General features: G+C 42.4%; 1 protein-coding gene across 3 annotated transcripts in view; it reads right to left on the reverse strand.

Annotated features, from left to right (window-relative positions):
* Positions 1-5,564: 5,564 nt before the first annotated feature.
* The window catches only part of SCML4 (Scm polycomb group protein like 4), an 83,274-nt gene continuing 66,484 nt past the window's right edge, over positions 5,565-22,354 (reverse strand). The window contains exons 6-8 of one of the 3 annotated variants that reach the window (XM_083608407.1): positions 20,198-20,464; positions 14,257-14,402; positions 5,565-8,527 (exon numbers count right to left, since the gene is read on the reverse strand). In XM_083608407.1, coding sequence (XP_083464533.1) covers positions 8,402-8,527; positions 14,257-14,402; positions 20,198-20,464 — 539 coding nt within the window. In that variant the 3' untranslated portion in view covers positions 5,565-8,401. Of the gene's footprint in view, positions 8,528-14,256; positions 14,403-16,542; positions 19,223-19,593; positions 20,465-22,354 lie in introns of those variants that run through there. The other 2 variants (XM_083608406.1, XR_014546840.1) reach the window with 2 other exon arrangements.

Raw genomic sequence — 22,354 nt, forward strand, 5'->3', positions numbered from 1 at the left:
CTGAGGCTGCTGAACAGACTCTCGGGTTGGGGTGTTGCTTGAGATGTTTTGTTGGGTGGGGGCTGTTGCTGTTGGTTTGTTGTATATTATTTTGGAATTTGTTATTTATGTGGAGATTGTTCAGTTTCGTTGTGTATTTTTTAATGTTTTATTTACTGCTTATGACTATTTTTGTTATGCTGTACTTACGTATTTCTTCATGTTGTAAGCCGCCTTGAGCATGGTTTGAACTGTGGAAAAGCAGCATACAAATAAAAATATGTATGTATGTAAGATGACCATCAACAAATAGCTCTTGGATATCAGACTAAACAGGCACACAGACCAACCCCGGCTTACAATGGTTTCCACTACAGGAAGGTGTATTATATTTCTATTTTAATTATAGTAATTATTTCTAATGTGCAACTACATATAAAAATTAGTACATTTGGATTTTATGCAGAACTTTGTCCCCTTTTCTGGTGGTGCATTTCCACTTTTGGGGTGATGGGTTAGTGGCCACCACTTCAGGTGACATCATGAAGGCATTAAGCAGTGTTTGAATGGTGCAGAAAAACAAGTGCTGTCCCTATAATGTGTGTGTGTGTGTGTGTGTGTGTGTGTGTGCGTGCGCGCACACACACACACACACACACACACAGGCTATGCTTCTAGCAGCAAACTGCATTGGGCTGGCACTACAGCTTAAATTAAAATTCACCTTCATTAACATATTGAATTCTCATCTCAGAAGCTTGTCTGGTTGACGTTTCAAGAGTCCAGCCCCTTGATGTCTCTGCAATGCGTAAAATATTGATCTGTTGACATTGCAGGAGGTGAGTAGTTTCTGTTTCTGCAATTCTTGAGTGGTTCTGCCTACTGAAGTTGGTGATGGATTCAGGACTAAGCAAGTAGCGTGCGTGCACCGGGTGCTGAGCCGAGGGGGCACCATCTCAAAGTCCTGTAAACAAGTCCAGTCCTAGAGTCCACCACCATCCTTCCCAAAGCCTAGTTAGAGCTTCCCTAGCTTTGGAGAGTAGGTGGAAGGACTGCAGGGCCCTGCCAGAGCCCTTGTGCTTCCTTTCCAAAGCCAGGTGCTTCCTTACCCACTTTTGGGAAGGCAGCACAGGGGCTGGCGGGGTCAACTAATTTTTGCCTTGCACAGGGCGTCCTAGTACCCAAGTCTGCCACATGGTTGGGTTTCTATGTTTCGTAGAAGATTCATATTCCTTCCATTCTTATGCTTGCATAAGGCACACCTGACTGAGCTAGAACTGCTCTAAGCTAGGAGTGGTCTAGAGGCCATGTGGTTACAGCCATATTGGACTGGGTGAACTGAAAAAAAATACAAAATACTTTTTGAAATCTGTAAGTTTAAAGGGCATAACTTGATAATCCAACATTTGTCTAAGCAATTCATACTTCGCTATTTCTATGCTGCTTTTTTCTGGTTCTTTTCTGTGACGAATAAATTGTTTTTTTTAACTAAATGGCTTATAACCAAGCAAAACATGACAAATATTGTAATGAGAGTTCTGTCTATGAAAGAATCAGTTTTACACACATGTCTGATTAAACTGGTTTCTTGTGATATGCTTCTTCTTCCTTTAAAGGATCTCTTTTTGAGACTCTGTATCCCCTGTCCCACTGATAGAACTAAGAAATTCTGTAGACAGCAATTGAGGAAAAAGTCCTTGCTAAAAGCTTCAGCTGCCTATAAAGGGCTTCGATGGATGTTTTACTTCAATGCAAATTCACCCAGGCATTTAAAAGCATAAGAAGGGGGCAGGGGGAGAAAAAAACCCTTACACTTACATAATTCCTTCTAGGCTAATGATGGGCAAGGAGATTTCCCATAAACCAAAAGCCACAAGAGAAGGGGGAGTGGGATCCACACTGTGCAAGCAACCCATTTTACACTACTGCTGCACTGCTGATCCTTGAAGCATAGACTGGAGGCTTCTGTTTGGACTTCCATTCATCAGTTGCCCATCCCTTCACTGGACAGAACAAAGATAAACAGCCTAAGCTTCTAAGACATGGGGGCGGGGGGAGCCAAACTAATCTCTCTTTTACCTGCAATGCCACAGATAGCGCACATAGCCGGGCCCGCTTCCCTATGTACTAAAGTCCTAAATTGTATAGGAAATTGAATGTTCATAACATTTTAAATTTTGCTGTAAGCAACAGCTTTTGATCTAGCAGAGCTCTTTCATAAAAGAAAACAGGCACGTATAATTGCATTGGAGGGCATATAGCTGTTTGGAACTAGTAAGAAAAAGAGAGAACTTGATTGGCTGCAGTCTGAAGTGAAAGTGAAGGGATGCCCTAACAAGCAATGTAATTTGTACAAACCATGTCTGAAATAGCACCTAATTTAGAAATGAATGGCAGGCCTTTCCCGACTCTTCAGCATCCGTTCAGAAGAAACAGTCAGACACAGTTTTTACACAACAGCAATTTGGCAAACGCTTGCGAAAGGATAAATTGTGATAATTGTTACATTGCTACTAGAATTTTTGGTTCCTAAATGTCTATCAGTTCGAAACATACAACAAGGTGGATTCTGATTGCAGGAAAATCCATTAAAGGGCCTGTCGTTTTCTTACCACCTCCCTCTGCAGGACAAATATCATCTTGGCTATTATAGTTCCACAGACCTTCACCGGAGATTAAAAAATAGCACCATTAAATGTCTTTACAAAAGCAATTAAGGTGTGTAAAAAAATTGTGTACACAGTTATAAACTTTACTCGTTCCTTGTAACTCAGATATCTTGTGTTGTTATTTTCCATTACCCGGCATGCAGGTTAGTTAGGGTGAAGAAAAGCAGATAGAAAAAGAAAGTAAATAGTTTATAGGAGTATGAAAGACCGTATACCAAAGTTAATTAAATATGGACTAGTCACCTCTTAGCTCATTTCAACTACCTTTTTGTGCATACAAATTAGAAGGATTTGTTTCCCCTACTCTTTCAGTGCATTTGAGTGGAGCATTGTTTTATTCTGTGCTGCTGATCATACCAAATCAGCAGTGCTGGGTATCCAGGATTTATTCATCCATAATAAAAGGTCGTGGCCTCATGATTGTTTCTTTAGTTAACACCCAAGAGAGCAGATGAATGGAAGTCTCAGGGTCAAGCGACATATTACATTTAACATGTAGTTACATCTTGTTTTTCTTAAATTAATTGCAGTCAGAGGAGAATTGTTCCAGGGATTGCAGCATATAGGGAGAGGCGGTTTATCCCTCGCCTCTGCAGTTGCAACCCCTCCTGAAAGTCTGCTCAGAGTGTGAGACAGAGCAGATAGACTGTGGTAGGGTGTGCGCTTTGCATGCCAAGGCCCCAGCTTCAATTCCCAGAATCTCCAGGTATGACTGGGAATGTCCTCTCTGAAATCCTGGGGGGCAGCTGCTGGTTCTTGTGGACAGTATGATGACAGATAGACCAATGTTCTGAGAGACTTAGGCTGCATTTAAATCACATGACTTCCCCTAAAGCAGAGGTTTTTGAGTCCATGGCTTCCTTGACCAACTACACTCTTTCTGTGGCATCCCTGTGGGGCTCAGGAGCCCAGTTATGTCACCCCTTGCCTGCAGAGCTGGTAGCCTCTCACCCTTTTTCAAACACTCTCCCTTGGGGAGTGTTCCCTCAGCCTCCTTTCCTCTTCCCTCTCCTTGGGAGTCCTCCAAGCATCCACTGCTGCCGCCCCTGGTCTCTGAGCTGTCCCCCTTGCCCCAAAGAGAGGTGCCTCCTCATACTGTCCCACAGGGGCATAGGACTTGTCTGTCCATTCCCAACAGCAAGGGCTGGTGGACTGGCTGACTGGGCTCCCTCGCCCACTTGCTTGCTTGCTCTGAGACCACCTCAGCTCCTGGCAATCAGCACCCCCTGGCCAGCCACAGGGGCACCATTTGCCTGGGGAGCTTGTAGGCAGGGCTGCTGCAACAGCCGCACAAGCCTTTTGGAGGCAGAGAGGACATCAGAAGAAGGAGGGAAGGAAAAGAACAGAGACCAGCGTTGCCTGGGCCACCTCTGACCACCATTCAAGGCACCCTGGGGTGCCACAGCACACTGGTTGAAAACCACTGCCCTAAAGAATCCTGGGAGTGGTGATTGACCTTCCACAGAGCCACAATTCCCAGCACCCTTAAGAAATGACAGTCCTGTGGATTTTGGGGGGCAACACATGTGCCTTCAATGCATGGTGGGTATGCATCTTGTCTCAGTATAAGGTAGCATCTGATGTCCCTAGACATCCACTTAACTTGCAGCTTCACAGGGGGGTGGGTTTCACTTTCTATTTGTGTCATGGCTGGGATGGAAAGGGGTCAACCTTCTCCCAGCTTATTGCTGAAATCCTGGTATCACTCTTATCTCTTTTGTGGTTGTAATTAATTAAAGAGAGAGGGAGAGAGAGAGGGGGAGAGAGACGTAGCTGCATACTATGGCCAGACCCATTTCATACATTCAAAACACATTATTCTGCCCCCCCCAAGAGTCTTAGCCCCCAGCAGCCCATGGAGCAAAAGAAAAACGCCCTTCTGAGGCATGATTGTAATCTCAAATTCTCAGAAAGTAATTGTTACTCTTACAGGAGAAAATGCCCACCCCTTTTCTAGAAGGACCTCACCTTACTCCTCCCTTCCAGATACTGCTATGAGGACAAATTCTTACAAAACACACTCTGCCAGACCTTTTCCTACATACATGTATTATATTCCATCTTTCTTACAGCTGCAGGACATGCGACCAAGAAGCTCTGAAGTAAAGGATTTGATTGCTTGGTTTCCCCCTCATTGTGGTCATGCTTAGAGCAGCTTGTGAGCCCCATGAGCTGGAAATCACATGGGAACTTTAGGCATGGAATTCCTGGCCCAAGCTTCTGGTTCTGACTTCTACACACACATTACATCACTGCTAATCTATAACTGCAAGAGATCCTTGTGGTGAAGTGTAGGTAAACCTTTAATCTTTTTCCTGTCTTCTGGGGCTTCGTGCCAAATTGACATGCTCCTACCCTGCTTCACTCCTATCCTGCTTCACTTTTGTAGTACTGTATAGCTTTCATGCTCTTCTGAGAATTGATTCTCTCCTTAAGGTTGTGAATGTGATTGAGTATTAGGTGGGATGCACAAGGGAATTTATGTTTTTTTATGCTGAAGCGGGGTTGAGTTGTGCCCCTCACAAACACTTTGAAAGAATGTATGGAGCACCACCATCACCCAGCAGCAATGAAATTGTGCACTCCTGGAGCTTCTCCACACACTGGCTGAATGTGCAGGTGCTGGGGTGGGGTAAGGTGTCTGCAAATGTGGCGACGGAGAGCAGCAGAGGGCAGGGCAGACCACATAGGTCCTTCACCCATGGGGCTTCATTGAAGGCAAGAAGTGCACTGGCATTTGAGATCACAGGCGGCCTGCTGTTCTTCAGGAGAAACAGAAAACCCCCACAAGCAAGATGGTCTACATTGAAGAACATGTTGAAGACAAGATTGTCATAGGATTTTCAAAGTACAATATTACAGCTGTATTAAACTCTATATACATCCAGGCTTTAAGAAGACAAGATACAGAACACCTTTGTTTTACAACAAACGATTCAGCTCTTTAAAAGCAACAATTTCAGATAACTGTACAAACATCCTGCTTGTGTGGAGAAACTTAGCGCGTTTTCAGTTGAAATGAATTGCCCCAATGTGCCTCCTTCGATACCGTGCGCTACAATTTGACCTTAGTAATTTTCCAGTCATTTGTATTGTGATAACTTCATATACACACGTATTCTGGTTCAATTGACCAGACACAGGAGACCTTAACCTGGCAAACATGGGTTCACAATAATAACTTCAGCTCTGGGTATAATGGCATATGGCCCTAACCCAATGAGGAGGTGATCAGAACATGATCAATAGTTTCTGCATGGCAGTTTCTCCCTTCCACTTATAGGATGAGTGGAAATCATCCAGCAGTCGTGCTGACAGAGGATAGATCTACATGCAGCAGTCTGTGGATGCTGCCCCCCAAATGTTCTGCCTGTAGCACACTCCAAACACTCTTGTTTCCTTCTCCTGTAGAGAATCTGTTTAGCACCAAGGAGGAAGTTAGGTAGATCCAAGGGGACCTATAGATTGCAGCATAAAGGTGTAAAGCTTTTCATAGTTATAGTCAGGGTAAGACCGTGCATGAATTTGAATGTGAAGCTCATTCTACTACTGTACACCAATACTTTGTATAATCTCCAAGACATCTGGTATTACATTAATCTACACAGAAAGAGTGGAACGGTACAATGTAAAGGTTCAGGACTACATTCTCCAGATTATGACAAAAAACCACTTTCTTGTGAAAGTTACTTAGATACAAAATTTGAAACAAGAAAAGAAAACAAAGATAATATACATCTACCCCCAATAAATCTTTTAAAGATCTGCCGCCTGTCTTCCTCCAACCATGGCTTTGTTAGATGTAGGATATCAAATTTTTGTTATTGTCATATGGATTGGCAGAGATTGTGCATTTCATTTTAATTGGATAAGATGCCGATGGAATTTTTTTTCCAGATTTTCTGCCAGTGCAGCTTCAGTTGCAAGAAAAACCTAGCAAAACCTTATGCATCGCCTAGATTTAATGTCATTGTGAATCTACAATGCAGCATTTAATGTTGTTGTTGTTGTTTTTAAAAATCCTTCCTAGAGCATTCTGCTTCCCATGTCCCCCACCCCCAAATGCATTACAAAAGATCTTCCAAACTGGACTGAATTAAGAAGAAAGGGGGAATAAAGAAAATAGTAGGTGTGGTCATGATTCTTGTTTACATCTTTGTTCTTTACTCTCAAATCCTGGCAATGGGGCTCATTATTTGTTGTGGCATCAAACCTGAAATGTTTGATTAGATTCAGAGCTGCAATTCTGTAACTGATTGAAAGCGAGATATAGCTCAAGGGGAAGTTGCTATTGGAGAAAGCAAGGATGCCACCATCACAGCTCAAGACTGGAGTTCATTGGCACCAGTCCCTCTAGTGGGGAGAAAAGGTACTTGAGCTTGCAAAAATCCCAATTTCTTATTTCTGTTGAAAGAATTCAAGTTTTCCAGATACTGCATGTAAGGCATGGGACCGGTTTCCCCTGAAGATAGCAATGGCTTCTTGGCTCTGATCTCACCATACACCTGTTTCTGTGGCCCAAATATGTAGGGGAGGTATAAAGGTAAAGGGACCCTTGACCATTGGGTCCAGTCATGGCCGACTCTGGGGTTGTGGCGCTCATCTCGCCGAGGGAGCTGGCGTACAGCTTCTGGGTCATGTGGCCAGAATGACTAAGCTGCTTCTGGCGAACCAGAGCAGCGCACGGAAACGCTGTTTACCTTCCCGCCGGAGTGGTACCTATTTATCTACTTGCCGGAGTGGTACCTATTTATCTACTTGCACTTTGACGTGCTTTCGAACTGCTAGGTTGGCAGGAGCAGGAACCAAGGAACGGGAGCTCACCCCGTCGCGGGGATTCGAACCGCCAACCTTCTGATCAGCAAGTCCTAGGCTCTGTGGTTTAACCTACAGCGCCACCTGCGTCCCTCCAGGGGACTTAGCCAAATAGCAATAAGCTTAGCCAAATAGCAACAAGGGCCACCCAGGTAACATATAGCTAAAGGAAGGATGCTATTAACAATGGGCTACACTCAGATCTCCCCAAATGCAGTTACCAAGGGCAGCTGCCACCAGTGGTGGCTCTGATGCAGCTCCCCACTCCCCAGAGTTCTCCACATATTGCAGAGAACATGGGGAAGGACTCTTCTGTCGCACTGAGCTTCAGAAGAGGCATACATTGATGTGCATCCCAAAGCTTTGCACAACTTGTGACTTCCTGCTCCCTCTCCCAAGTCTTCTGCGTGTCCCAGAGGGCTTTGTGGGAATGGAAAGATTGGAGACAACTGCAAAGAATGGCTAGCTACTAAGCCAAGCCAAAACCTGTGAGCCCCTTTGTTCCAGTGATGCCACATTGAGGCACTGAGTCAAGCAACATGGAGCTTGCAACCAACCAGTTGACTTGAGTTGTTTGGCAGTGACCTTTCTTCTGCATCCAGCTTGAATAGTCTTTTTGTGTCTGATTTTCCATATGTGATACAAAAACAGGACAACAACAATAATATTAACAATAATAACCATATGAATAATACAAAATAATTGTCATTATATTCTTTTTGGGAAAATTATTAACACAAACCAGCAAAACAGATTCCGCTCCCCACCACCCTCTGCATTGGATTTAAAAAATGTGAAGATGTACACTTGTAGAAAGTTCTCAGTACAAAAAGAGGGGGAGACAACTGGCAAAATGGATAGATTTCTGTAAGGCAACACGTTACCTTTCTCCTACTTTCTCAAGTTACATTGGGATTGTTTGGTGTTTTTAGGAAATGTCAGAACTTGGCTTGCTTCAGTTTATCGATGTGGTAACAGAGTTTCAGTGCCGGTCCCAGCTTCAGGCCCAAATATTTCATGATCATGTCGCTTTTCAGTAGCAACAAAGCATTGCCGTCAATCTCCTAGTTTAAAAAGAAATGAGGAAGGAATCAAAAACGTGATGTGATTTTGACCTGTGTTGAATGGGAAAAAAGCTACTATCCCAATGAGATCAAAAGGAATGGCCAGCAGCAGCTTGGATGGTGTTGAGTTGCTTGAAATTTAGGTAATTTAAGATTTCTTTGAAAAATTGGAGAAATCAGGTGAACTGCGGCCCTCAAAATCCTGAACGTTCCACCTGGCATCTATCCAACTGAAGTACGGGGAATTTGTATTCTCCTAACTTTATGTGTTCTTTAAATACTGTAAGTCTAAAGTTAATTTCCACAACATTGAGATGAGAAAATGACACAAGTGTCCTTGCCTATTAGTATATCAGAACTCTTATTCATGACTTGGTCAGTATTTGGTGACATTTTGAGTGGTTCTAATAAAAGCACAGCCCAACTATGGATTTTGGAGCCCCCCCCCACCTTGTAGACCAACCTGGCTGTCTTTGGTTTGTGTGAATTAATATCACTTAGGGCCATTTCAATGACTGCATGCACATCACTGTTGATGCAGGTTGACTACAGCCATCTTCACCAACCTGGTACCCTTCAGATGATTTGGACTACAACTCCCACCATCCCAGTCAGCACACACACACACACACACACACAGAGAGAGAGAGAGAGAGAGAGAACCTGGAAATAAGTCATCATATGAGTTTGTTCTAAAAAAATCACCATTTGGCTCTTCACCAATGAGCCATCAAATGCTTATGTAATTCTTAGGAATGATGTTAATGCAGCTTTTTGTACTTCTGTTATTCTGGATGCTGCATAGTGTCAATTATATTGATGAAGCTATATAAATAAAGACAACAACAAATAGTACACTGGTGCACATATCAGGATTCAAAACATCCATGTGCCCGCATTAAGTAAGAAATCCATGTATTTCTTGATGACAGGCTATTTTGAACTCAGGAATTAACACCCAACTATAGAAAAAGTATGAGAGGTGCACCATTGAGTACATATTATAATAATTTCCTGATTGCTGCTCACATTTATTCAAAATGCTTCTACGCAGCTTTCCTCAGCTGAGCTTAAGGAGGCTAGCAACAATGAATTAGAACTATTTTAACAATTATAAAACAAAGGCAAAACATTAATGGCAGCAGTAAAACACGAGAATAGCTGTAAAGCGATAAGAACAACCTATTAAAAAAGGCCAGGAACCATTAACAATTTTAACCTAACAGACAGGTTCTAGTAAAGCTTTCTAATGAAGCCCACATAAGTTACTAGCCTTTGTTTTGTTTTGTTTTGTTTTACTAAATAAAAGGTTAGTAGCCTGCATTTCCATGCTGACGGCAGAAGAAAGGAAGCCCTCTCCTCCACAGCCAGCATAAAAATCCAGGATAATAGCAGCCTAGTTAAACACAATGAAAGAAAAGCACATTTGACCAAGTGGACTGGCAGAGCGGGGTTTGTGTCTGTGTGTGACAGGACCAAGAGATCCATCCCTTCTTTGGGATCCTGCTCAGTCACCTGCATGGAATTCCTGGCTGCTTTTTGCTCCCTTTTTGTTCCTCCTCCAGCTTCGCAGGACAGGCGCTGCGCAGCTCTACCTCTCTGCGCAGTGTCATTTGCTCCATAAGACGCACCCACATTTCCCCTTACTTTTTAGGAGGAAAAAAGTGTGTCTTATGGAGCGAAAAATACGGTACTTGTGAAGTAGAATGATGGCACAATTTTGTGATGAGGCAACTACTCATAGTGTTTCTAATCACCCGATGGAAGGCAAACAAAGAAGGGGAAAACCAAGCCACTCGTAAGAAGGAGCTCCAGAGCTTGGCACAGGCACAGAAAAGAAAAACTCCCTTTTCCCAACTTAAATGTACTTCTAGAGATCCTGGGACTCAAGCAGGGCGGAGGGGAGGGTTCTTGTATTTTACAGAGAACCACATATTTTAAAGGAATGTGTGACCCAAAATACATTTATGTACAATTCTCTCATGAATAGGTTGCCACGTCAGGAGCACCTGGAACCTGCAATTTCACAGCCTGAATCTGAGGCCAAAGACCATCCCCTGGTTGGGGGAGCAGAAGAAGACAGACTCCACCCAACCCCACCAATAGTGCCTTTCCTCCTGCTGGGCTGAAGTTTGCAAACTACAGCCTAGCCTTCTTTAAAAATTATTATTATTATTATTATTATTATTATTATTATTATTATTATTATTATTATTATTAAAGACGCTCATCCATCTGGAGATTCAAGCCCTCCACCTGCCCCCTTGAGGAAGCAGGCAAACCTGGAGACTTCAGGTCAGTCCTGGAGATCTGGTAACCCTACTCTTGAAGGGAGAACACATGTGTTTTGCATTTAGGTATATATCTAAACCTACAAAAGCTAGAGGAAGTTGTAGTTCTAAATCTGGCTGTGTAGAATGCTCCCAATCCAGAATTTTGGGGTTAGGAAGCACCTTGTGAAACAGAAACAGCATGACATTTAACGACCTGCTGTGACTCCTCTGTCATAGGCCTGGTTCAATTATAGATCTGATCTGTAGTAATAATTTCTGCTGTGGTTTATAGCTGCTAAGGCTTATGACCTAGACTAGCTTCTCGCAGTCTGCTGGAAGGCTGCAAAAGTATACAGCATCTGGAAGTATTTCATGCTGCTTTATTAAGATCTAATCCTGTGAACACTGACTGTCAAGCTTAATATTTCAGGCTTAGTGCTGAACACTATGATAAGCCCACTGACCAATGCAAACGGATGCTAAATCTGGAGGCTTGGCTTCAGCGTGATGCCTTGGCATACAACACTGCGCTTGGTAATGAAAAATCCTTTCTTTTTGTTGCTACTGTTTTCAAAGAAGCAAAAAAGATGGACTTTGCCTGGCAGTAAAATCACTATTCAAGAAATACTGTAAAGGGAGGGAAGCTAATTGGAAGAAAGCTGAAATAATCAATACCAAGACATATCAGGTCTGTGAAACAATATGCGCTTTCAGTGATAATATCCATCATTGGAAGAGTCAGGATATAATTCCGAAAGAGCAAGTTTAATTGGCCTCAACTCAAAAGCTTTACTCTCCCTTCAATACTCATTTTTCCAGTTACAGATCAGAGCAGCCCATTGCATTACTTTGCTCACTCATCTTGGACTGGCATTCCTGGTGGCTAGTTCTCCTTATTCTTAATCTGTATCCCACATTGCTTCCCTTCACATTCATTCACACTCCTTTCTAGGTCCAATCTCTCCTGAAATTCTTCTGCACCCTCCTCAGAAATGCCAAGAGGAGAGCTGGCTAGCCAAGAAATCACAACTACAATTTGGGCAAGTTCCAGTTGCCTTCTTTTACATCTGGCCATCCTGGAGGAATGAGCCACTATTTACTCATAAGCTTTTCTACTGACATGAACTAGGATTCCTTGCAGACATTAAACATGTTGTTGGTCTCTCTCAAGGCAAGCTGTTTCTGTCTTAGTATGAAAAGCACCGGGAAGTTAAACTAGCAAAGGTCATCACCACCTCATTCTGCAATCCTGCGCTTGTCATCAGCTGCAAAAGCAAGGATTTCAGGTGCTGGTAGGGAATGTCAGCAGCATTCAAGGCTTCCGACTAAATTATGCACCTGCTCCTTAGAATCATTTAACTCACAGGAAGACATGGCTAAGGTTAAAGGAGTAATCACTTGCCTCTCACCTCTGGGGTCTTCATGCTAATCCAGTTTAGAAATGAAGGTTAAACAATTTCAGGGAAATGGGTTATTCAAAGGCATAATTGAGCAGGATTGGGTGATGGCCTTAATCAAGCATCAGACCTCTTGTATATATCTCTGTGAAGCTGACTGAATATAAGCAGCAGGTTAGTGGGTGCTTTGATATGGAAAATTTAGAGCCCATATTATGTTTAAACCACATCACCATTATCAAGGACTGCAGCATTGCACAGAATGCTAAGTTGTCGGCTACTGAGCTGAGAACATAAGAAGCTTCCTGGGTCAGATCACAGATCCAAATGTCCGACACTGTATTTCCCGAAGTAGCCAATGATATATTCCTAAGGAAGTCCACAAAAGGAGCCTAGATACTCTTGTTGCAACTGGAATTCAGTGGCCATGGAACCTTGAGGTTCTCTTTAGCTACCGTAGCTTAATAGCCATTGTTAAATCAATCATCAAGGATGCATCCAACCCCCTTTCAAAGGCTTCTAAGCCAGCAGCCATCTCCATGTCTGCTGAAAGCTTTTCTATTCCACTCGGACTAGGGCAGGTAATTACGGTAAGAATACATCCTTTCACAATGGTTTGTTGATGCCTGTATTTAACCTTTTGTGGTTTTTATGGCATGGTTTTCTTGTTGTAAACCCCTTTGCTATGTTTTTAATGGCACAGTGGTATACAAATATTTTAATCAGTACATAAATAGTAAGAAGTGTCTGTACACCTATCTTGCTGGGAAGGTCACTGTCAGGAAGTGACCTAGGTGGCCTCAGTCCTGGGTTTCTTGACATTTTGTGTCCTTAAAAAACATTTTTTAAGGCAGCTGCTTACAAGGCAGCTGGACACACTGCAATGCACAGTGCAAGTGAGACCCTGCCCACCCAGAGGCACCTCTGCTCATAAATTAGCATATGGAAATTTTAAGGATGTGTGCCATGGACCTGTGCTCCAAGCCATTTAAGTACCAGGCAACACGTCTCATGTATCACGTAACAATTTCCCTAGCATTAGTGAGTGCAACAAACCATGATCTCTGGCTTAGGGCTAAACCATGATTCCTGGTTGGGATGCTTTTCATTCCAAACAAACCTCAAGCCAAGATTTGTTCTTGGCTGACCAATTATAGGATTTTTAGGGGGAGGGAAACTAACCACGATCATTGGTTTGGATAGATCATTAAGCTAGGGATTGTGGTTTGTTGCTCTCAGTTAGGGCCGGATTTAGGTTTGATAAGGCCCTAAGCTGCTGAAGGTAATGGGGCCCTTTATATGTCCAGTTGTCCTTTGTCAACAACAAATTGTCGCTGTTTTTTGTGTTGAATATATGCTTTATCAGGCTTCCTCAACCTCGGCCCTCCAGAGGTTTTGGCCTACAACTTCCATGATCCCTAGCTAGCAGGACCAGTGGTCAGGGATGGTGGGAATTGTAATCTCAAAACATCTGGAGGGCCGAGGTTGAAGAAGCTTGTGCTATATGGTAATTTATGGACCTAATAGGTATCTAAAGCCATTTGCACATAACAAAATTTGTCTTTTATCAAAGTAATTGTTGAACTGAAATACAATTAAGAAGAAGCATACACTGTATGTAGGTTTTATTTTATTTGTTTTTTTATCTTATATTTTGGAAATGTACATCCAGATTTTTTTTCTTTAATTTTTTGGGCGGCCCCCAAGAGAGTGGGGCCCTAAGATATAACTTGTTTAGCTTATACATAAATCCAGCACTGCTCTCAGTCATGCTGGAGAAGGCGGGAAGCAAAAGAGGACCAAACCATTAATTGTGATGTGCAAACTGTTTCTTTAGTTTATTACTAGCCTGTGCAAGATGTGTCTCAGGAAGCCAAATTGGCCATCATCCACATATGGTAGCGTGTCAGTCAAGCACTTCACAATCCCGTTTTCACAGTCCCAGGTAAGTAGCACACAATATTCTGGTGGGCTTCATTGGCTTTGTGCAAATCGTGTTTATTCACTTGAACATTAGTCCTGGATAATGTAATTCCATCACAGACAAGTTCCTACATACGTGTTTTCTGAAGAGCTCCACGTGGGGTCCCAAAGCGTGAGGGTCGGCATCCTTTACAAACCAAACCACATCATCAACGGTCCAGGTCAAAGGATTCTTGCTTATGGGCCGAGCTGCATCTTGCCTTTCTGGTGAAGGACTTGAGGCTATTTGAGGTGAAAAGAAGCAAACGAAAGAACCCGGCAGATTACAAATAAACACCGATTAACTTGTTTCTTCAGCAGTAGCATGGCAGACATTACTTGCAAAACCAGCGTATTTGTAATACAAATAACCTGGGCTGCATTTGCATGGCTAGTAAGTTTCATAAATGTACTTTGTGCCGTTCATGTCTGCTAATCCTTGAACCGTTCACATGAAGGGAGCAGTGAATGCCAGGAAGGGAGTATGTGACTGTCAAAGGGCATCCACAGAGAGGATTTCTTATGCTGCAAGAAGCAGACCCAGGAAGAGCTCAGGGAGATCCATACACGACATCTTTGAATGGGCTTCTCCTGGTAGGGTGTGGGGAAAGAGCCATCATTACAAAGTGCATCTCTTTGGCATCCAAGCAAAGTGCAGTAACCTTTAAATTAGGTCAAACTACTGGTTTTTCCATGCTATTGACCATTCCTTTTTAGGTTAACTTGGAATTAAGTCTTCCTATTAAGTCCAATGGGACTTACTCCCAACGTGCATAAGACAGCCACCGAGTATCTGAGCCTTGTATGGAAGCAAGCTAAGGCAGCCTTCCCAGCCTGATACAGTGGTACCTCTGGTTAAGAACTTAATTCGTTCTGGAGGTCCATTCTTAACCTGAAACCGTTCTTAACCTGAGGTACCACTTTAGCTAATGGGGCCTCCTGCTGCCGCCGTGCCACCAGCTCACGATTTCTGTTCTTAACCTGAGGTACTACTTCCAGGTTGGTGGAGTCTGTAACCCGAAGTATCTGTAACCCGAGGTGTTTGTAACCTGAGGTACCACTGTACTATCTAGATATTTTGGACTACAACTTCAATCAGGTCAGTCAGCCTGACGAGAGTTATAGTAAAAAACAACATCAGCCACACACAGAGAGAAGGGCATCTGGTTGGGAAAGGCTGGCCTAAGATGTGAGAAAGAAGAGAGAAGTTTGGACATTTGGATTTGATTGCTCGGCAGAAGGCATGATGGTTAACCCTGGGTTATAAAAATGCAAAGGACTCACTTTCCTGCTGGGAGAGAGAAAATATGCCAGCTGCCACAGTCTGAAGGGAACAACCGCTGCTATCATAACCACAGGCAGCAGAGATAGTGGCTCAAGTAAGCACCATCTTCCCATCTGGAATTAAAAACGTGAAGCTGCTAATGGAACAAAAGAAAAGGTAGGCAGGGACAAAGCAGGGCTTTGTCAAATGTCTCCTCTGAAAGCCTTAGACTGAGGGCTGCTTCACAGAAGATCTACTTTACAGGAGTGTACAGTACCACCAACAAGGCCTAAACATGAAAGGACATGGGATGGACTGATTAGGTAGCCCTGGAAGCTGGAGCACCTCGCAATGTCTAGGTTCATGTCATCAGGGGAAAGGAGGCACTTTCCCTGTTCTCCACGCACAATGTGTGGACACTTTCCCCTACATTCCCACATCTGCATGCACACTTGCCCTACTTTTAAGAACACAGGAAGCTGCCTTATAGCGAGTCTGACCATTGGTCCATCTAGCAGAAGATTGCTTTCATTGACTGGCAGTGGCTCTTTCTTGGGTTTCAGGTGTGTGTGTGTGTGTGTGTGTGTGTGTGTGTGTGTGATGGGGGGGGTGTTCTCCCAGCTCTCCCTGGAAATGTCCAGGATTGAACCTGGGAACTTCTATAGGCAAAGCAGATGCTCTACCACTGACCAAACAGCCCACCTGTAAATTTGTATTTGCTCCGTGTAGCAAAAATGCACATTGCATGTGGGGCAGCCCTAACACTTTCCACAGGATCAGAATATCTTCCTGCTCAGTATCCTCCTAATCACCAGCTTTTATGAAGCAGTGTCCCCAAAGAACACCTATTTGGAGAGCTACTAAAATTGCACAAAGATGAACGTTGTGCATGTGACTTCTTAATGGCATCAAGGCTGAGATGATTTAAGGTCACATCAGCTCCTTTCAACATTAAATCAAGGCAATAAAGCACACTGGGATGAAAGTGCATTTATGTTTTTATTCTTTAGTCTCTGCAGAATTATAAATCTCAGTCGCTATCTCTGTGCCGTTTCCTTCCCAAACTTAACCCCCTTTATTTGCTCCTCTCTCTCCTTGGCAGTGCTGCATTATGGCTGAACAAACAGAGCCTGTTTGGCTTTTAGCTATATCACTGGTGTGTGTATTAAAGTGAGTGTGCACACATGGAGAAGCAAAGGCAAATGAGCTTAGAAGAGGCGGCACAATGTGAAATGAAGTTAGCCTTGATTTGACACTGGTTGCTCTATCACTCCTTGCTATAGTGTCATTAAGAAGCTGCTGAAAACAGCAAAAGCCATTTGCACAGGAGGAGCTTCCCAGTTTGGTGTCTTGGCATGCAATTGAAAATGCAGGAAGTAGTAACAGGAATGGAGCAGGGGAAAGATGCCACCACTGCAAGGCCTTCTGCTGCGTCAACATCTTATAGTAGCTCTGCACTTTCTTTGGTCTGCTAGGTGGACTATAAAGAGCACAAGAGATCAGAATATGTGGTATGTGGCTTATCAGATGCAGTGAAGCACCCAATATCAGTGCTCCGTCATATGCAGATGTCTGACAGACATCTTTAGGATAAATTGGGACAGCAAGATTGAGGATGTCAGTGGCACAGAACACTTAAATTGCAGAGTGGTTTAAGACAGAGGTGGGCAGATTTCAGGCTTGGGAGATTCCCTTTGTGCTTTACTAGAACCACAGGATCCACTGAGTTGAACCAGTGCAAAAGGCATCCACCTAGAATTAAAAGAACACGGTGCCTCTGAACTGCTTTTAAACACAGGGATCTCTTCTGAGTATCAGAACTGAGCCAAGTTCATGGTCCTCCCACACACAAATCCATTACCCCCAGCTTCCTTTACTTTGGCAGTCTAATTGAGGTGTGAGTAATTTGAATGCCACTGTTGTTAAACTATGGGGAATCAGAGATCCTTGCTCATCTACTACAAACTACCCAGAGATCAACCAATAGATCCAGATCAAACTTCTGCCCATCCCTGGTTTTGGAAAAGAGGAGCTAAGAGGCTCAAAGAGACTGGGGAGCCTGAATTCAGGAGGACCATGGAAGCATCTGAACACGCTTGGTCTTCAGCCTGTTTATTGAGCATTCTTGGTTTTCTTGCACATAAGTTAGACTCTATTGTCTTTATTGAGCAATCACTGTGATTTGTGTAGGGGGCTGTTACAGCAGTACTTTGATAGTGATCCTCAGGTATCAGAGCCAACGCAAAGAAGTACCTACGACATTCCGTACTGGATGGTACTTCATGCAAAAATGGGACTTTAAGCAGGGCCTTCCCAGCCAATCCTGAGGAGACACACTATGTCAGATACATTAGACCCACACATAACATAAGGGACTTAATAAATTAAAGCCAGCACTTTGAATTGGGCTCAGAAGCTAACTGGTAGTCAACAAAGCTGTTGCAAAATTGCTTGACTCCTCAGGTCTTGCATGCTTTGTTGGAGGAGCCCTACCTGTATATAAATCCTGCATTAATGCATCTAAAATTTATTCACACCAGGGATTAAATACATTAATAACGATCTCATCTCTCTCATGTCAAAGGTATCCTAGGGCATTGTGTCATCAGAATTAATCAAGATGATAAAGAATGCTCAGATTACAAAGAGAGAGGAGTCTTCGGTATCAATAATTATCCTTAAAGATCATAATTTAGGTAAAATCCAATTTCCTGGCTTTGGCAGGTGGCAAGAAAATATGTAAATGAACTGCGCTTAAAAACTCGTGACGCAGCTCAGAGGGATAATCAACCTATTTTATTTTATTTGTACTTATTTTTAGAAAGATTTATATCCCACCTTCCAGTGTTTATGCAGCACTCAGGGCAGCAGCCAACAATTAAAACAAACAATAAATGCAACAGCATTCCAAAAATACAATATAATAAAAACAGTGACAGATGCAGCAGATAAAACAGAATCATTTGATTATATATACAGATATCTTCCCAATAAAAGAAAACAGTTCACTGGAACTGTCTGGTGGTATCTGGAACTGCCTTTAGATTTAGGTAAAACACAATGTAACAGGACTGGTCACCTAAACAGACAGAGGGCTTGACCACACTCATGTTTATCTCAAGTGGTTTTACATTTGTCTCACCACTTTCCCCAGGAAAACCCATTGTTTATCGCTGAATCAGAACAAATGTCAATCTGCATAAAAACAAACATTGATATTTCTTCTGATTCATTGGTAAACAGCTGATTTTCTTGAGGAAAGTGGCAAGACAAGTGGGAAGTATGGCTCTGTTCTGAACCTCAGTCACTCAGGCCACCCAGTGGCTCCAAAGATGAGCTCAGACTTGAATTTAGATTTCTCTGGGTCACACTAACCACACTGAACTCAAACAGAAAAAAGGAAATAAATGAAGACTCAATAAAATAGAAGTTTAATGAGAATTATTTCTGAAACAAAGAAAATAACCAAATGTGGAGTGAGACAACAAAAGGCCACAACAAGCCAAGCCAAGCAACAGGCTGAGGAGGAAAGTACCTCAAACAGATTAGAAATATTAAGGGTTCTATTAGGCCCATTAATAAATTAGATAGGGAAAGATACTCATTATTTTAAAATGGTCAAGATACCAGGTTACTTAGGCAAATCTTTCTTTAAAATGTAAAAATATATATGTGGCATTTGACAAATTAGAAATGAATAAAGTTTTTGTTGTTTTGTTGTTGTTTCAACAAAGATCGCTACTGGTCAGACCATGAACAGAATTATTGTATCCAAGTGCAGCAAGGGAATTACCGCAGGCTCATTTAATAAAGGGACGCGGGTGGCGCTGTGGATAAAACCTCAGCGCCTAGGACTTGCCGATTGCATGGTCAGCGGTTCGAATCCCCGCAGCGGGGTGAGCTCCTGTCGTTCGGTCCCAGCGCCTGCCAACCTAGCAGTTCGAAAGCACCCCTAAGTGCAAGTAGATAAATAGGTACCGCTTTATAGTGGGAAGGTAAACGGCGTTCCGTGTGCTGCTCTGGTGCCGGCTCGCCAGAGCAGCTTCGTCACGCTGGCCACGTGACCCGGAAGTGTCTGCGGACAGTGCTGGCTCCCGGCCTCTAGAGTGAGATGAGTGCACAACCCTAGAGTCTGTCAAGACTGGCCCGTACGGGCAGGGGTACCTTTACCTTTACATTTAATAAAACCAAGGAATTGTTTTTGAAAAATTCTAAATAAATGGAAAGATTTTCAAAACCTAGAAAAAACGGTATGTAATTTCATTTTTAAAAAAGAAACACATATTGTAACTGGAGTAATCTTGGGTTCTGTTAGAGTCTGGCACAAATTAAGATTCAGTTTCTTTTCCTGGCTTGCAAAAATAAATGTTCATGTAATTGTTCATAAACAGGTTAGTAAACTATTTTAATCCCAAGGTTTGAGCCTTTTGGAATACATATTTCAAATGTTTCTCTTCTTCTTAACATAAACAGTAAGAAATAAAAAGAAACTGCTTTTTATTGTAACTTATATGCTTATATCAGGCCCACACAACTTGTGATGCGTCAGTGACAATACAGCCCATCTGTATTTTGGACAAAGACTTCCATTTCAGGGTCAGACTATACAAGGCTGCTGAGCTGCACTTGGTTGTGAGTGGCCTGGCTCATAAAATGATATCATCATGACAAGAGTTGGTCTTTAAGGAAGAATAGAAACTTCACAGTATTCAACTTCACAGGTAGCAAAGGAACTCAACACATCATCGGATAAAAATTGAATGTAAGATGTTACCACTTCTGTTTCCTTCCATGTAGGTTCCATTTCTGGTTGGGCTTGATGTCTGATGCCTCAGAGCTGCAGCTGATGGTCCTCCAGAGGCCATCTGGCCAGAGCGATGACTGCAAGAGGAAGATGACCCTCCACCGTGACGCCCATCGCCAGAACTCTGCCTCATAGAGTACACGGATCCCATACAATTAAAGGCAGAATCAGAGGGGTCTACGCTGTAATGCTTTGTGTTCACTGGATCAACCAGGTAGTCTTCAGGTATGACTGTTTCTGTTCGAAAAGAAAGGATCAGGGGTTAATGAAATAACATCATTGATTTTCTACCAAAGTGAAATTATTTTTTTCTATTTTCACTCAGTCTTAAATAGCAGACAGGCAGCTAAAACCCATTAGCAAACTAAAGTGTGAACAGAATTAGAAGAAACTGCAGTATGTGGGATTTAATTTATCAATGAGGATTTATAATAGGAAATGGATTTGAATTAATTTATGGGATTGTGACTTTCTAGTTCTGAAATTAATAATATATGTAAGTCAACTTCACTCGAGGCTTTGGTTGACTGCAGTGCTTGGTTTGCTTCGGAATGATTTTATGAAGTTACAGAAAGTATATGATTTTAAAGATGCTTATATATAGGCCAAAAGGATTCAGGGTGTTGGGGTGAGGCTTGAGCACAAGGCTTATTTGCTTAATGCAGGGAAAGCTAACCTGGAGTCCTCCAGATGTTTCCAAACTACTATTCCCATCATCCATAGGCAAAAGGCTGATGGGAGTTGTAGTTCATCAAAACCTGGAGGGCCAGATATTTAATAAAACACTCCAGGCCAAATAGTACAATTTGAGAAGACGGGGAGTTAACCGGCCATCAAGTCCACTATTTACTTGTACTTACAACATGAAGGTGTAAATAAAAAGAATAATAATAGTACATGTCGCTAACTGATTTTTTAAAAAAACAAAACCTGATTGCTTTCCTCTCAAAATGTTACATATAATGCATGTGGTTTATTTGTTTTTTAAATCGAGACCATGATTTTAAGAACAAGTCTGGTGTTTCTCTGTGTGTTCTCTATTGGCTATTTTCCATTCAAGTTTGTGTCCATGTGCTCCTTGCCTCACATCATTTCCCTTCTGTTGAATACCATGAGAGAGTGATTCCAGGTTTTGTTAAGTCCTTGTTTCCTATTACATCTGAACTGGAAAACTGTGGTTTAATCAATGCTTACTCTCCACAATCTGATCCTAGTTTCATATTCTGGTTTGTAAAAAAGAGTTTCTATGCTTGTACATAATGGGGAATTGTGGTTTAATAAACCCTGATAGAAGCTGGGCTGAAGGTGGACACATAAGAAGAGGAGGAGAACAAGAATGGAACACAACAACACAAGGTTTGTTCTCAGCCTAACTTATAATTGTTTATTAAATTCAGATAGTTAGTGTCTGAACTGGTCCTTAAACCCACATTGGCATAGGTCAATGTTGCAATCCACAGGACTCATAACAAGTTAGCAGCACAATCAAATGCTAGCACAGTATTTGTGACAGTATTACAAGATTTAATTAGTTTTGTTAACAACACATAGCAGTACACAAATATTAGAGATGGAAAAGGAAGCCTTAGAGGCTGAAGGAGATTTAATATGAAAAATATTTTGTGAAAATTGTGAGGAAGTCAATATTTCGCCTAAAATGATGAATCCAATAAGTGGAAAGGGACACTACTCTCTCATGTATAGATCATCATTGTGGATGTCAAAAGAATATAAGAGGGAGTGATGAGCAAATTGGGAGACATTAATTCCATTTAATGGAGTTCTCTGCCATCTAGAATAAGGGCCCTTGTTCTTGTTCTGCCTTCTCCTCACTTCCTATCATCATTCTTTTACCAGTTCCCTAGCTGGCATTTTTAAATAACAACCACTAGCCATTTCTGAACCTGGGAGTTGAGAAGGACATAAGTATAAATATCTTTACACTCTAAAATATCTACACGTACTCCAATTCTTAGTGCATAGATTATGCCCATTGAGTATACACACAATTTGTTTTGTGCCTGCAGCCTCCTAGGTAACTGTAATACTCAATACCCACGTGGACATCAGGAGTGGGGCAAGTATGCAAGGCAGGAGATGCCAGGTGAGGAAAACCTGCCAAGACTC

Source organism: Podarcis filfolensis (genome assembly GCF_964270895.1).
Source record: "Podarcis filfolensis genome assembly, chromosome: 3".
Taxonomy (NCBI): Eukaryota; Metazoa; Chordata; class Lepidosauria; order Squamata; family Lacertidae; genus Podarcis; species Podarcis filfolensis.